This window comes from Alternaria atra (genome assembly GCF_907166805.1).
Source record: "Alternaria atra isolate CS162 genome assembly, contig: 21, whole genome shotgun sequence".
In the NCBI taxonomy this organism is placed as follows: Eukaryota; Fungi; Ascomycota; class Dothideomycetes; order Pleosporales; family Pleosporaceae; genus Alternaria; species Alternaria atra.
The window spans coordinates 2,910,191-2,924,759 of NW_025091319.1; the positions used below are offsets into that span (position 1 = coordinate 2,910,191).

Consider the following 14,569-nt stretch of genomic DNA (forward strand, 5'->3'; position numbering starts at 1 on the left):
ATTCCACGATATGTAATGCGCAGCCCAGGTCGGTATAGAGGGACGAGAGTCATTACCTACTGGCCACTTGGACATGCATAGATTCAAGGTATGTAGCAGTGCGGTTCAACAATAGTTGATGATATCCCTTGTGTCATAGAGGGTTTCGACTGACCACGATGCTATGGAGTTGCCTTGGCTTACGCAGGAAAGACGTATGTGTGCTATTCCGCATCAAGAACATAATTCAACGGTCTTCGCCATGGTCGGGAATAGAGGAGTGTTCAGCATTGCCACCATTTTCCAAAAGTACTCGAACTATATTCACAATCGTATGTACTAGACTGTACACCCTGAGCCAAGAAACACGGGAAACATTGTCAATGTAATATCAATCTTTGTTGGAAGACTAAGCGCGTTGAGCTCAGACGATCGCCCAGGATCACTCTCTCGTCGTTGAAGTGCTGATTTCATGGGCGGCACTAAATATTCGATGCCGTCGAAACAGCCCCTGACTCACGCGAAATTCGCTCTCTTTGTTGATCACTAAAGGTGAGCGTGTATGACTTGTAATTGAGTAATGGCTCTACGGGTATCGCTTCGTGCTCGGTCTCACGAAGGCAGGTTACAATCAATAATATTTTTATACCATTGTGGGGGTCAATACTTAAATCAAACATGCGAGACATGGCGAATCGGATTTGTCAGGTACCTAGTTCCAGTACATGGAGCTTTTCTACAAGATTAAAGTGGCGTGGATTTCATTGAGAGGTAGTTGGAGCATCGAGCACTACACGTAGGTGAATATCCATCTATTGATCTCTTCACAAGTGATTTTGTTCAAAGTAGGCGACACTGAGCAAAACGTACAATCGTCTTACCCGTCTGCCCCACAAGGCCTCCAATTAAGGCCTCCACAAGATATTACATGAGTGTGGGGAGTCTTGCGATTGGTAGTAGCAGGAGAACTGCCGTGTCCCGAGTAGTAAAGTGAAATGGGGCGCCTGAATCACTACCTAACAGGCATCGTGCTCCATCACTTGTCGTCGACACAACCCAAAAACCACATCATTAGACTAATGGAAGAGTATCTGCCCATCCGAGTGAGCTACGGCAGCCCGATGACCCCGCTTAACCATGTAACTCCTCAGTAAGCGGACGGCACCTCCTCCCTGCAACTACCTGACGGGCCGACGGAAGCTCATCTTCTTCAGTGAATGGCCATTTAAAGCTTGGCCAATTTTGGTTGGATCTGCGGTATGCGTGGCAAGTAATGACAAAAGGACAGCTCTCGTTTACACCGATGTTAGAATGGCCGACCTTGGGTAGTGGGTGCGGCTGTTTTGCCCGCACCACTCACGGAAATGATCTTGCTTGGAGCTGTTCGCATACTGTCATGCTATATCACGTTGACCGGTTTGCTTTCTCGGGCTATGAACAGACAGTGGTGGTGACACGGAGTTCCCAACAGTTGGGCGATTAGTAGTGCCGCACACAAAAAAGTAGGCTAATTAGATGGACGTTCCACCCCTGGATGATACGAAGTTTCATGGGCCAACCTTTTAGTATAGAGCTCAAGCCGATTTGTTGCTCAGATGTGTGTAATGACATTGAAGCGCGGGAAGTGAAGCGAGGGAATGACACGATCAGCAAGCGTATGTCAAAGCGGTCTTACCATATCAATTGAGGGCTCACTACGAGGAACCTGATCTACTTGATCTTCAAACCGTTCTTGATATATCCTCATGGACCGCCTCTGTAATTCAGTACGTAAGAAGATTCAGAGAGTATGGGATTGTCGGTCAAGAACATGCGATAGCGAAAAACATGACAACATGGCTGTAGGTGGTAGGTATAACCTCGTTAGAGGAGGTTCGATGGATGCCTCGCGAAGAGTTAGATCAAGTCCGAGGGTCGCTTTTGCGTGAGTAGTGTCTGGCCCGACCTAGTGGTGCCATGCGGTAAATATGACCGGTCACGGTATGGAGACCAACATACACCCCTGGCCCAACATTTCCAAGTCTGACACGACTCAGGTGCGGCACGCGAAGTGAGCATATTATGGGAGTAGGGAGCAAACTATCGGATAGAGCAAGTGAGAACTGGTGGAGACGAACAAATGAGAGGCGTTGCCGGCCATAAGTAGTGGCGCGTGGGGGACCAGGGTGCACGCAGATCAAATTTGTCCGAGGAAAAGTGATGGTCGGTCCGCGGAACTGTCAGACTTTGGAGGCTGAAAGCTTGAACGACAAGTTGGTGGGGGTTCGGCTTTAGGCCGCTGAGCACTCACGTGAAAGGAACTGCATGCATGCATGACGCACAAGTAAGCCGAGTCTCGTGTAGCATTTTTGACTTTCGTTTGCGCCATCGAGTATTATGATGAGGTGAGGATAGCATGTAATAATAGACACTCAAACGCAGGGTATCATGCAGCACAATGCTGTCCAAACAGCATGATAAGCGGGCGGTCATGCATGCCGGTCGGAGTATTCGATGCCGGAGATGCGGGCAACTAGCGGTGCATTGTAATGCAGACAGACGCCCATCTACAGAAGGTGCATAGCACTCGAAGCAGCGGTGTAAATCTCGATACTGTGTCGAATCAGATCAAACGATATACTGACGGCTGTTTGAAGGCCAAGAGAGAGAGCGCCAAAGAGAGGCGGGAGGTTATAGACAGGGAGTGTAAGTGCAGCGAAGAGACGGTAGCCAGCGCAGGCGTTAGTACCGTACAGAAGTGACGCTAAGACATCGAAGGCAGCATTATTGTATGAATGTAGATGTTGTTGATACGTTGATTTCGCGACACGAGACGTTTATTGCTCCTATCGTGAATGGTATCTAAGCGCGTGTGCTGCAGTGACATGTCGTATGTTACGGCAACCTTAATGATGCATGATCGCGGAGCGGATTGATGTGACAATCGCCAGACCACTGACGCGGGGGTTTAGATGACGGAAGTGCCGACGGGTAGACAGCGACGATGCATGGAGTTGCATCACTTCTTCTTTTTGTCCTTGATTTTCTTCTTGGATTCTGTCCCGCTGTTTGCGCCGCTGCCTCCGTCACCACCCATCATTTCCGCCATCATGTCTTGCATGAAGTTTTCACTGACTCCGCCACCCGTCAAGGCAGGCGAGTGTAGGGGGAGGATCTTATTCATCTTCCATCCCTTAGGTATCGCGGGCTCGGGCATCTCCTTTGGCATGGGTAGGCCTGCGATGGGTAACCTGAAAGGAGTGTTCTTCTGTGTTGGATGGGCTTTGAGATGCTGCGCAATGAGGATGTAGAGGTGATGCTTGTTCTTCACGTCGTCGTCCATTAATTTGCCTTGATGCTTGAGCAGGACACGCACTCTGCCAGGATTGGCCCAGTCTTTTGGGTGAGTTTTGTCAGGCTCAAAGACGGTTCGGAGACCCAGGTCGGCGGCAGCGTCGGCCATCTCTCGTGCCAGGGGGTTTTCTACTGCAAGCTCCTTCCCCACGCGACGGCCCTCTGCCCTTGTCCGTGACTTGTCAAAGTATATGGGGTATAGACATTGGTAGTGCTTGGACTTTTCTCGGTCCGTAGACGTCTTGATCGCGGGCGATTGCGGCTGCAACATCTGCGACTGTGGCGGCATAGAAGAGGTGCTAGTGCTGGGTATACTGGTCGCATTCATCAGAGCGGGCACGTCGTCAATGCCCATCTCTGACGGATCGCTATCCGAGTCGCTGACTTCTTCTACGCGGGGATTCATCGTGTCTGCCGGTCGGTCCTGTCCATGAGTCAAATTGCGTTCGTATTCAACGCTGCTCGGCCCGCCACTTACCTCGCCTTCTCCGGTGGAATTGAATTATCGTGATATGTTCAAGGCCGGCTGAACGCCTGGAAGGATGTGGGGAAAGCTAAACGCGGGGCTTGGCTGTGGAAAGGGCCAAGCGCTACCGACTCGGTTCGGCGCTTCGGCGCCTTCTTGCATGTACCCTACTACGGCCCGGTCGACCACCTCTCGTCCCGACTTGACAACGACTCTCTAGCACCACTTCCCGATGCTGAGCTAACTCTCTTTTTTTGGTTCACCGCAACTTGCCTTCTCCTAGAATCCTCAGGTGACGTCTTGGTCGCCATCGCACGGCCTGCAGTTATACGCAGGGGTCTGACCGTTATCACGCCGCGCCACCACGTCAAGCCCGCTCTGCCGAAAACGTCTCTTCCCCAATCGCAACCACGGCACCTGACATGGCGTCTGCGCATTTTGTTCTATTCCTTCTGCTGCATCATCTCGTGCCGTCACGCTAGTGCCAGGATCTGCAGTTGATCAATTGTAGTAACTTGTCCGCGTGTGTCCGGCACCTCAACTGCCCATTGAAGCGTCGATACTCCAACCCTCTCAGCGGGCCAATATGGAGAGAAGCGACAGGGCCGCATGCATCTGGTTGGCCGCACCCTCACCCACAATAACCTCTAGTATGTAAGTGGACTCATTCACTCGACGTCATCCTTGTACGGTCACGATTCACAATCACTGTAGTATGCATATCCACCTCCATCTAAGCGTTATAGGAACTCGTGTCAGATCGTTCCCATGCATTGGAAGGAGCACAAGCCTTCCAGGTTCCAAGTCTTCTAGCTCGTAACATGCGCCAGCATCCGCAACGGTAAGCACACAGCGCCCTGTCTTTCGGCTTCTGATGGAACCCAAGAGGCTTCCTTCGTGTTCAATGCCGTCACTGAATATCAGGGAGCACTCGGATGTCATACACTAGGCTCGGTTACACAAGATTTACGGTTAAAACCCGATCCGATCTTCTTAGCATTGATTGCATTCGGTCGTAGCGGACCTTGTCGACCCTACAGACCCACGTCTCTTTTTGGATACTCCACTCCCGCCATGTGGCAATGATACATGCGTGGTGGCTGTTTGCGAGCCGCTAAGGCATGGCGTTTTCAGTGCATGCACGTGTGTGGTAAGCTGCTGAAGTGAGATTCGATTGGAAATCTGACGACAGGAACGGACCCGCGTTGGCCCTGCTAAACACTGTTCCCGTCTCTTGGATATTCCTATGCCGTGCAGTACATGCAAGGATGACTATCTTTGAGTGCTTCTAGTTTCTTGCCCTGACATCGAGGCAATTATAGTCCCTGGTCTTACATATGGCGTCTTCCTATCGTACTCGGCTTACCGTCCTTTTATCACGTCGATATCAAGCAAAATCCGGTAAAACAGCCACAATATATCCTGATTGGCTAATTGAGTAAGCGATTGACCGTTAACTCTTCACAAGAATGAACAAGCCTAATCTCCCTCACCGCATCTAATTTACAAATCCGTGGACCTGAAAACTAGGCATGAACCAGAATGCTTTCATGTCCTGGTCTTCTCAGATCTAGGCTCTCCCACCGGCCCGAAATCTAGGGCTGAAGATGGTCTGCCGAGAGTTTGAAGAGTGGTTCGATGACCCTGAGCCTGATTACACCGCAAACGTTCCGTTCCAAGAAGACGCCTCACCGGTCGGATCACAATACGATTCGTGGCTAGCCCATGCGACTATCAAGTGACTATAAAGGCACCGGTCATTCACCTGCATTCGCACTCTCTTTCTGTTTTCCCCTCTTCAGCCGTTGTGCAGTCCTCTACGATTATTGTGCTTTCCTTTCCAAGACTTGCATGAATTTATTTAATTCCTACTCTATTGGTTCATTGTTCTATTACGCACTTACCTACCGTCTTTGTTCTTCGAATAGCGAAGATGGCACCGGCTCTACTATTCGATGGGAGCGGCACTCCTAGTCCAGCATCCGAGAGCAGCATCTCATTATCAAGTATGGACGAAGTCCCTGCACTTACTACTTCTCGGGATCGCCGAAACCGCCGAAACCGCAATGGCCCTCGCAGTCCTTTACTCAAACGCAGTGCGAGGGGCCCTCCCCTATTTCTCGAAGGGGCCAAGGGCAACTGGCTGTCAGTCTCAGATGGCAAGGCGGCATGGAGGATTTTTGACGCTTCTGGAGGTGCTGCTGTATCGAACATTGGTCACAAAGACCAAAGAGTGTATGAAGCTATAAGACAGCAAGAAGAAACTGGTGTTGGGTACGCCGCGTCCATGAGTTTCCAAACTGATGTAGTGGAGGATTTTGCAGATTTTCTTCTTGAATCAACCGATGATAAGATGACTGAGGTGGTTTTCTATGGGTCTGGTAATATGGCTTATGCCCCTCTGATGACCGAAAAGAAGCTTACAGTCATTAGGTTCCGAGGCTAATGAGGCAGCTCAAAAGCTAGCCTACCAATATCACTCCAAATCGAAAGACAATCCGCAACCTCAACGCCGGTGGTTCATTGCCCGCGATCGATCCTACCACGGAGCGACGCTTGGTGCTCTTGAGGTCAGTGGGCACAAAGGCCGCAAGGAGATGTACAGACCTATACTACCCGAGAAGACCCAATTCGTATCTCCTTGCAATCCTTGCCGCGATATGATCAAGGGAGAAACGACAGCTCAGTATGTTAAACGACTTGAAGATGAGTTGGAGCGCAAGATCCTTGATCTTGGCCCTGAAACAGTAGCCGGCTTCGTTATGGAGCCTGTCGTGGGCGCGGTAAGTAGCACCATGATTATCAGGCCACGTTTTCGAGTACTTAGTCTCTGACATATTGATGCAGGCACTTGGATGCGTTCCCGCATTACCCGGCTACCTTACGGCCATGAAGAGTGTATGCAAGAAGTACGGGGTGCTTTTCGTTTTGGACGAGGTTATGAGTGGCATGGGCCGCACCGGCTATATGCATGCCTGGCAAGATGAGGACGTCGTCCCAGATATCCAATTGGTAGGCAAGGGCCTTGCAGGCGGTTACGCAGCCATATCTGCCATGCTCGTGGGACCAGTGATAACGGATGCCCTTGGAGAATCCGCCTTCGCTCACGGTCATACCTTCCAGAACTTCCCTGCGGCATGCGCTGCTGGTCTTGCAGTACAACAAATCGTTCGAGACGACAAGCTCTTGGATAATGTCAAGGACAAGGGGGAGAAGCTGATGAAGAATTTGGTGGCTCGTTTAAGTGATCATCCCAATGTCTTCGACATCCGGGGTAAAGGTCTGTTTCTCGGGGTAAGTGTGAGAAGCAATCTGTACTTGTGTTGCAGCTTCTAATCATGGCAGATTGAGTTTGTGCAAGATAAGGCGACCAAAGTGCCATTCGATCCCGAAGTGGCAGTAGCCTGGAGGGTCCATGAGCTGGGTATTTTCGTCCTACTCTCACGAGTATTTCGTCTACTGACTATTACACCAGGGCTGAAGGATGGATACAACGTCTATGTATATCCAGGGTCCGGTACGTTTGACGGCACCCGTGGAGATCATGTCATCATCGCTCCTGCATACAACATCACGGATAGCGACGTCGAATTTATCGTCGACCGTGTCTGCAAGACAGTTGTTGACTTCTTCGCGGAACTCAGTGTGGCCCCAAAGTTGTGATCACCAACATCGCGCCATGTCCACCCACGCTGAACGAGGATATCGACCAGCCGACCATGTCTCATTCGTCGTGATTAATCACGATTCACGATTTTTTTTTCACTACTGCACGGACGGCTTTTTTGACCAGCATATGCGAGGCGTCTGTGTGATGGTTTTTCGAGACTGGGTTTTGAAGGTTGCATCACGAAAGAAGGCAATCACGATCATCAGGAAAAATGCATCGGAGCGGCTGTCTGAACATATTATCGCGCTGAGAAGAGGCGCTCGGCTATGGACCAAAAAAGAAAAAAAAAACTCATCTGCATAGTGGAAGCTGTCGGTTATATCAATTTACCTCTACAAAACATGTATTTGAGCCAAGATGTTTTGGTTCACACACCAGATTGGAGGAGGAACAAGAGTGGACCCATAGGTGTGTACCATGTTATTCACCATGGTCTGTGTTCAACACCAGCTATGTAGTAAAAAATAGCAGTTCAACACCGCTATATAACGGAGTAGTGTACAATACAAATCTTGATTGTTAACTTGGTTGTCAACTCTTGTTACCCCAAGTCGACTTGTTTTAGAACGTACTGCCTCTTGCACTACTACAACCATAGAATGAATGGAGTAAAGTTCATCTTCTCCGCAGTCAAGGCAGGTACAGAAGGCAAGCAAGTGGGAAGTGAGCAGGAAGTAATCGGGCACAGTACCCACATATCAGCCAGACCAGGGTTGAGCGCCCTGCTAGCATACACCCGTGCCGCGCACGACTGCAGGCCATGCAGCGACTCAGCCTTGGCGGCTAATCACAGGCGCATACAGAACTGTCGTCGCAAGAACCCAACATTGCTAATTCAGTGAATGGTGTGGATTCAAGGGCCTGTGTGATACACTGCTATTGACTATGAAGTGTGGTGTAGGTGTGGAGACGCTGGGGCTATGACGTTATCGGTGAAGCGGAGTGCAGCAAACCTTCCATCAGCCCAGCCTTGGTGAGATGCAAAACAGCGAACCCAGACGACCGGTACCAATAGCAGAGAAATCTCACATCAGCGTGTGTGGCGTGTGCCTGGAGGATAAGAGAGTTGGGAGTATGTATAGTTGGGTGATATCGAGGAAAACTAGCAGCAAGTCATGAGCGGCAACGTTGTGTTGCTCCACGTGCGGCAGGGACCGGGCCTCGTATTTTCCAGGGTTCGCGAATAGCCGGAGGGCAGCCAGCATGCAGTAATAGCTGGATTTGGATGGACCCTGAATTGACTTGATGTTGGGAGGTGAAGTGTCTAGAGACGGGTTGCCATGGTATCGTGCATTATTGAGAAAGCGCTCGTCACGAAGGATGGTGGTTGCTCGACTACCACAGTAACCAGATGACACTACACGCAGATCACCGTCTTGCCGTGACCACCGACGTTGCTTCACTTTGTAGCGGTCACACAAGGCCTCGACGTGGAAGGAGATCCGATGCCTGTAGAGCCGCACATGGTAGGGATTCGTGCTGCGGAGTTGATTTCCTTCTTGGATGGTCTTCATGTGCAGCAGTTTCACTGTCACCAGTCTGCGACATGCTGGTGGTCAGGGCGCGGTTCAGCAACATCGCGGGCCTACTACGACATAGTGTGTACATTGTATAGGATGCGCGGCGGCAGACGTATTTGATATTGTGGAATATATGAGCATTTGCACGAGTGCGTAAATGTGGCCAGACAGGTCGAGTGGAGAAAGCTTTGGGCCACCCTCTTGCCCCCAAGCGACCGAAGAGATATTAATGGGCGTCCGGCGGCTTTCTCGTTCATCAGGCTAGCTGCTGCCAAACGCGCAGCGCAGGCACATGACCTTGTTGCAACCTTGGAAGCATGTAGCAGGGAAAGACTAGATGCAACGGGGGATGATTGCCGTCAAATAGAGTCGAGGATTGAGGCTGGCGCAGTGTAGTAGGGTCGTCGACGAGGGCGCGAGACGCGAAAGAGAGACGGTCGACTGGCGTGCCGCGAGAAGATTGAACGAATGACGCTCCATGTGGACCGCACAGGCCCCGGCTTCTCACCACAGACTCCGCAACAAGTGTGATCTCAACTCGCCTGCCTCGACCCTGCGACCACGACGCTTTCACTCCTCTCTGGCATGTTCGACGCCCGCCCTTGTTCCCAGAGTGCCCCCCCATCGCCCAGACGCCTGCTATAGCCCGCCCCAGGTCCTGCATCCAGCCGCGGCGTGAAGCACCTTCGGCAGCACCATCGTCGACTGGCCAAGGCCTGCGATAACGCCTTTGCTGGCCGCGAGCCTCCGTCCCAGCACGCAGAAACCGCCGCCTGTGCATCACCAACGACGGCACCCGTCCAAATCGGCGCCCCCATCGCGCCGCTTGGCCGCCTCAGCGACGTGCTTGGTCCGCCCGTCTGCGCAGCAGAGAAGTAGCGTCACGACGTCGGCTCTCGCACCCCCAGAGAGACAACCCAGCCATGTCTACGCCCTCGACCGCCACGGCCACACTCCCGCCCCATCATCAGTTTTATTCTCACCACCAGACATACCAGCCCACCATCTCCAATGCCCAGATTGCCAACGGCTCTGCTCGCATAGGCAACTCGCTCTACAACGGCTACGCTAGCGCTTCCTCCAATTCAGACCTTCGCCGAAACGCGACTGCCCACACCAGACACCCGCCACAGCTCCCGCCCATCACACAGGCCCCGCCCATCGACATGAGCGCGACCGACCCGGGTTCGGCCCAGCGGCGGCGGAATCCCGACTGGGCCGACTTCTACAGGAACGGCATCCCGAAAGAGGTCATTGTCATTGACGACGACGATGATGATGACGACGACCCTCAGCTGCCTCCACCGCGCCAGCAGCCGCCGTCTGCACGAGACGCCGCCACAAACCCGTCTGCGCGCCATACCGACAAGAAGCGCAAGACGACGGCATCCACGGCATACGACCCCGTCTACAACCAGCACACCTCTTACTCGACCACCCAGACACCCTACTACGACTCGCCCAACCACTCGCTGTCCACCGACAGGACCACCTCCGCTATCAACACCACTGCGCCTACCTCGCTGGGCTCACAGGTCAGCAATGGTCATCACATCTCGCCTCTCGACAACAGTGCAGCCGGCCAGAAGCGCAAGCGCACACGCGCCGTAGTACAGGACGAAGCAAAACAGGCCAAGAGACGAGAGCTGGACAATGACGACCCCTTCAGCTTGTATCAGCCGCCGCCTAACCCCGTCATCAAGGCCAAGGATGTCTATGTCCAGGTTGTCCAAGACGTAAGAAGTGCGACTCGTACTCGACTGCTCCATACTGACATGTCGCAGAAATCCTACACAAAGGATCAAAAGGTTGATGATGAAGACGGCCACTACATCGTAGTCCCAGAGGCCGATCTCACAGAGCGATGTACGTGACAATTACTGCATACACTTAAGAATCGTGCTAACACCCGATATCAGACCAGATCACAAAACTGCTTGGCCAGGGCACCTTTGGTAAAGTCGTCCAGGCCTACGACAGACGGAAAGGCACAAACTGTGCCATCAAGGTCATTCGATCAGTGCCCAAATACCGAGATGCCAGTCGCATCGAGTTGAGGGTACTATCAACACTGGCATCCAACGACAAGCACAACATCAACCGATGTATCCATCTGCGGGATTGCTTCGACTTCAGGAACCACATCTGCATTGTCACCGATCTCTACGGACAAAGTGTCTTTGACTTCCTCAAGTCCAACGGCTTTGTTCCGTTCCCCAGCTCCCACATCCAGAAGTTTGCGAAGCAGCTCTTCACCAGTGTTGCTTTCCTCCACGACCTTAATCTGATCCACACCGATTTGAAACCGGAGAACATCCTGCTTGTCAATAACAATTACCAGACCTTTACGTACAATAGGACTGTACCGTCGTCGTCAACAACAGTTAACCGGACAGCGCGGCATCGCAAGGTCCTCCTTGACCCAGAGATCCGCCTCATCGACTTTGGATCAGCAACCTTCAACGATGAGTACCACTCTTCAGTAGTATCAACTCGCCACTACCGAGCGCCTGAGATTATCCTCAACCTAGGCTGGAGTTTCCCTTGCGACATCTGGAGTATAGGATGCATCCTGGTCGAATTCTTCACTGGCGACGCCCTGTTCCAAACGCACGACAACCTCGAGCATCTGGCAATGATGGAGGCCGTCTGCAGTGGCAAGATTGATCGAGACATTGTGCGAGCCGTCTACAAGCAAGACCGCGGGTCATCACGAAACTCATCGAGCTCGTAAGTACACACATGATTCGATACATGACGCTGCTAATATGTCTAGTGCTGCGCGATACTTTAAGAACTACAAGCTCGATTACCCCAACGCGGACACCAACAAGGCATCCAAGAAATACGTGAAAGCGATGAAGAAGCTTCCTGTATGTTCATTTACATCGTGCCGCTTGATGATAATCTAACATTCACAGGAAACAATACCAGCGCATACCGATTTTAACCGTCAGTTCCTCGACCTACTACGGCGAATATTCGTGTACGACCCCAAGAAGCGGATAACGGCCAAGGAGGCACTGCAACACCCTTGGTTCAAGGAGTCACTCATGGACGACGGCACCGAAGCGCACAAAATCCGACTGGAGCGGGAAAAGAAGGCCCGCCGAGCGGAAGAAGAGCGCCGATTCCGCGAACAAACCCAGCGGGTGTACTGAGCGACATGCAACTTGACATTGTCCATGGAGGACGTCTTGTATAGATACCTAGCTCCGCCGCGCAGGTTACGGGTACGATAATGGTGGTGGTATTGTCTTTTGCTTCACATCTACTGCATTTACGACAGCGACATGACGTATGGAGAGAAGGGTCACTCCAGGTCTTACTCTGGACTTGATGGCGTTATTTGTGTTGCAGTGTTATCTTGGATTACCAATTATTCCCGTCTTCTCTCTGCCCCACAGCGACCGCGGAAAAGTATTCTTGCCTCGAGCATTTGGCATAAGATTGAAGAGACTGTACATCAACCATGCTCTGCATGTGCAGCTTTGGGTGGATGGTAGGGGACTAGCTGTACTGAAGGTGGTTTTGGATGTCATGATCTATCTTCATGGAAAGCACCAGCTTTGAGTATTGACGATAAAAGTCTTACTGTACAGCTAGGTAGCATTGTATAATTTAGGATTTCAAGCATATGTGCTTGTGGACATTGTATCAAGTGGTGTGACGGCTAAATAGGCTGCACACAATATGAAGGATTATCTTCCATCTTTGACTACTTGTCCGCCTCGCTCTAGGGACTTCTTGTGCCAGTGATTTAGTGATGAATGTACAGCATCTGCATTGCCAGCCTCTTGTAGACGGGATTAGGCCCTCAACAAACGCAAACCGCTGGAGATTGTACGGTTCCGCGGAGAGTGCCAATACTCTTTCCCCTCCACCTCCACACCCATTCACTGCAAGGGCTCTCAAAGAGGCAGGATAAGCGAACACACTAGCGCGTGCCCCGAACCCTTGTCTTCCGTCCAGTGACATCCCGGTCCGCTGTAAACACGTCCCTCGGCGCGTCGCAAACATCGAGTTGAGCATTGCGACAACAGCAACCACACCCCAACGACAGACGATATGGCGAGCGCAAAGCAGCAGGAGAACATGCTCCTTACCGAGCACTTTACTTGGCCTCCTATTGTATGTATAGTTTCCGAGTGATGGTGGGGCAATGCAGAGTGTTGGAGATGCATGTGCCCGCCATACACCCAGATTGTGTAGATGCATCTGTCTTGGATTCGAGACAACGCCACTCGACTTTGTACTCAGCACTCTCGAACCGCTTCGACTAACATTCGAGCCTTGTAGTCCCTAATTGACGACATCATCAACGCCGTAAACGAAGTCCTCTACCGCTGTACCGACTCGTTCGAAACCGGTCTCTCCTCCGCTGACCCCTCCTTACTCGGTTTCGCAGACCTATACGCCTCCCAAGGACGTACACCCGAAAGAGACGGAGATGGCAACGATCTGTTTCCCGAGGCTAGACTAGAGATTGAAGAAGGCGTATTGAAGCTCGAAACGCTCATGGAGAATGCCGTGGACAAGAATTTCGATAAACTGGAGATTTGGACGCTGAGAAATGTTTTTGCGTTGGGAAGGGGGAAGGGCGGGGACGAAGGCTTGGGAGAGTGGGTTAGGTTAGGGCACTATGAGGTATGTGTGCTGACGGCGACACTATCACTTCGAGGCACGAAGAGGGAAGAGGGAAGTTGGGAGAGGACTAACAAGAAGAACAGAATCTCGAACCCCCGCCCAAAGATTCGAAACTCACTCCCGAAGCCCTCTACACTCTCCGCCGTAAACTAATCGAAACCCAAAAGTTGAACGCTGCGCTTGTCGCAGAGAAGACACGCAACGAGGCGCAAATAGCACGGCTAAAAGCCTTACTCCAACCACCCCCCGCGCCGAAGCGTGAACAAGGAACATCTAAATCGCCGTCAAAAGCGTCGTCGGAGAGAAACGGACAAAACGAGCAAAGCGTACCATTCGCATTCCTAACACACACGGCAGCCGCTCAGTCGCTAGGAATGCAAGTCCTACCACAACAATCAAACACAAACACTGCCTCCAACGGAGAAAACAAGAACAATGACAAGAAACCCGCTCCGTTAACCACCCACACCACCTTCACAACCTCCCAACTCCCTCATCTCCGCCAACTCCTCGCATCGTTAAAACCCCATCTACCCAATACCGCTTTACCCAGCAACACCACTCCATCGTCTCATACTACCAATTCTCAACCACAAACCAAGGATAAAGAGGAATTGAGCCGCGAACGTAGAGTCTATGTTGAGAGTCAAAGTAAGAGGATATTGGAGAGACGGGGTGTGGATACAAGGGATGGCGTTGAAGGGGTCTGGGAGGGTGGCAGTAGAGTTGGAGCGGACGAGGTTAGGGGTTTGGAAGGGTTGGTTGACGCATTTGGGAGGATAGACAAGGCCAAGAAGGCGAACGAGCAAGAGAATGGGGATGATGGTGATGTCATGGATACAAGCTGAGCTGAGATGCCTTGTTCGTCGAGACTTCAGTTGGCATGATTGTACGACTTGGCTTACAAGAGGATGCTATCCTCTCCGGCGTTTGTGTCATTTCATGGGGTTTTTG

The 14,569-nt window shown here is 51.7% G+C and overlaps 4 protein-coding genes across 4 annotated transcripts; 3 read left to right on the plus strand and 1 right to left on the minus strand.

Annotated features, from left to right (window-relative positions):
- Nucleotides 1-2,977: 2,977 nt before the first annotated feature.
- On the minus strand, nt 2,978-3,718 carry ALTATR162_LOCUS1368 (uncharacterized protein; the record flags this gene model as incomplete). Its single annotated transcript, XM_043308964.1, has 1 exon — nt 2,978-3,718. The coding sequence occupies one exon, from the start codon at nt 3,716-3,718 to the stop codon at nt 2,978-2,980; it is 741 nt and encodes a 246-aa protein (XP_043164899.1).
- A 1,993-nt stretch (nt 3,719-5,711) lies between these two features.
- On the plus strand, nt 5,712-7,441 carry ALTATR162_LOCUS1369 (uncharacterized protein; the record flags this gene model as incomplete). Its single annotated transcript, XM_043308965.1, has 4 exons — nt 5,712-6,159; nt 6,212-6,561; nt 6,626-7,072; nt 7,124-7,441. 4 exons carry the CDS (start codon nt 5,712-5,714, stop codon nt 7,439-7,441), a joined length of 1,563 nt encoding a protein of 520 aa, XP_043164900.1.
- Nucleotides 7,442-9,891: 2,450 nt separating this feature from the next.
- ALTATR162_LOCUS1370 (uncharacterized protein) lies at nt 9,892-12,129 on the plus strand (the record flags this gene model as incomplete). Its single annotated transcript, XM_043308966.1, has 5 exons — nt 9,892-10,704; nt 10,753-10,834; nt 10,888-11,698; nt 11,745-11,841; nt 11,890-12,129. The coding sequence occupies 5 exons, from the start codon at nt 9,892-9,894 to the stop codon at nt 12,127-12,129; spliced, it is 2,043 nt and encodes a 680-aa protein (XP_043164901.1).
- A 907-nt stretch (nt 12,130-13,036) lies between these two features.
- Nucleotides 13,037-14,463, plus strand: ALTATR162_LOCUS1371 (uncharacterized protein; the record flags this gene model as incomplete). Its single annotated transcript, XM_043308967.1, has 3 exons — nt 13,037-13,099; nt 13,268-13,615; nt 13,699-14,463. The coding sequence occupies 3 exons, from the start codon at nt 13,037-13,039 to the stop codon at nt 14,461-14,463; spliced, it is 1,176 nt and encodes a 391-aa protein (XP_043164902.1).
- Nucleotides 14,464-14,569: the final 106 nt, after the last annotated feature.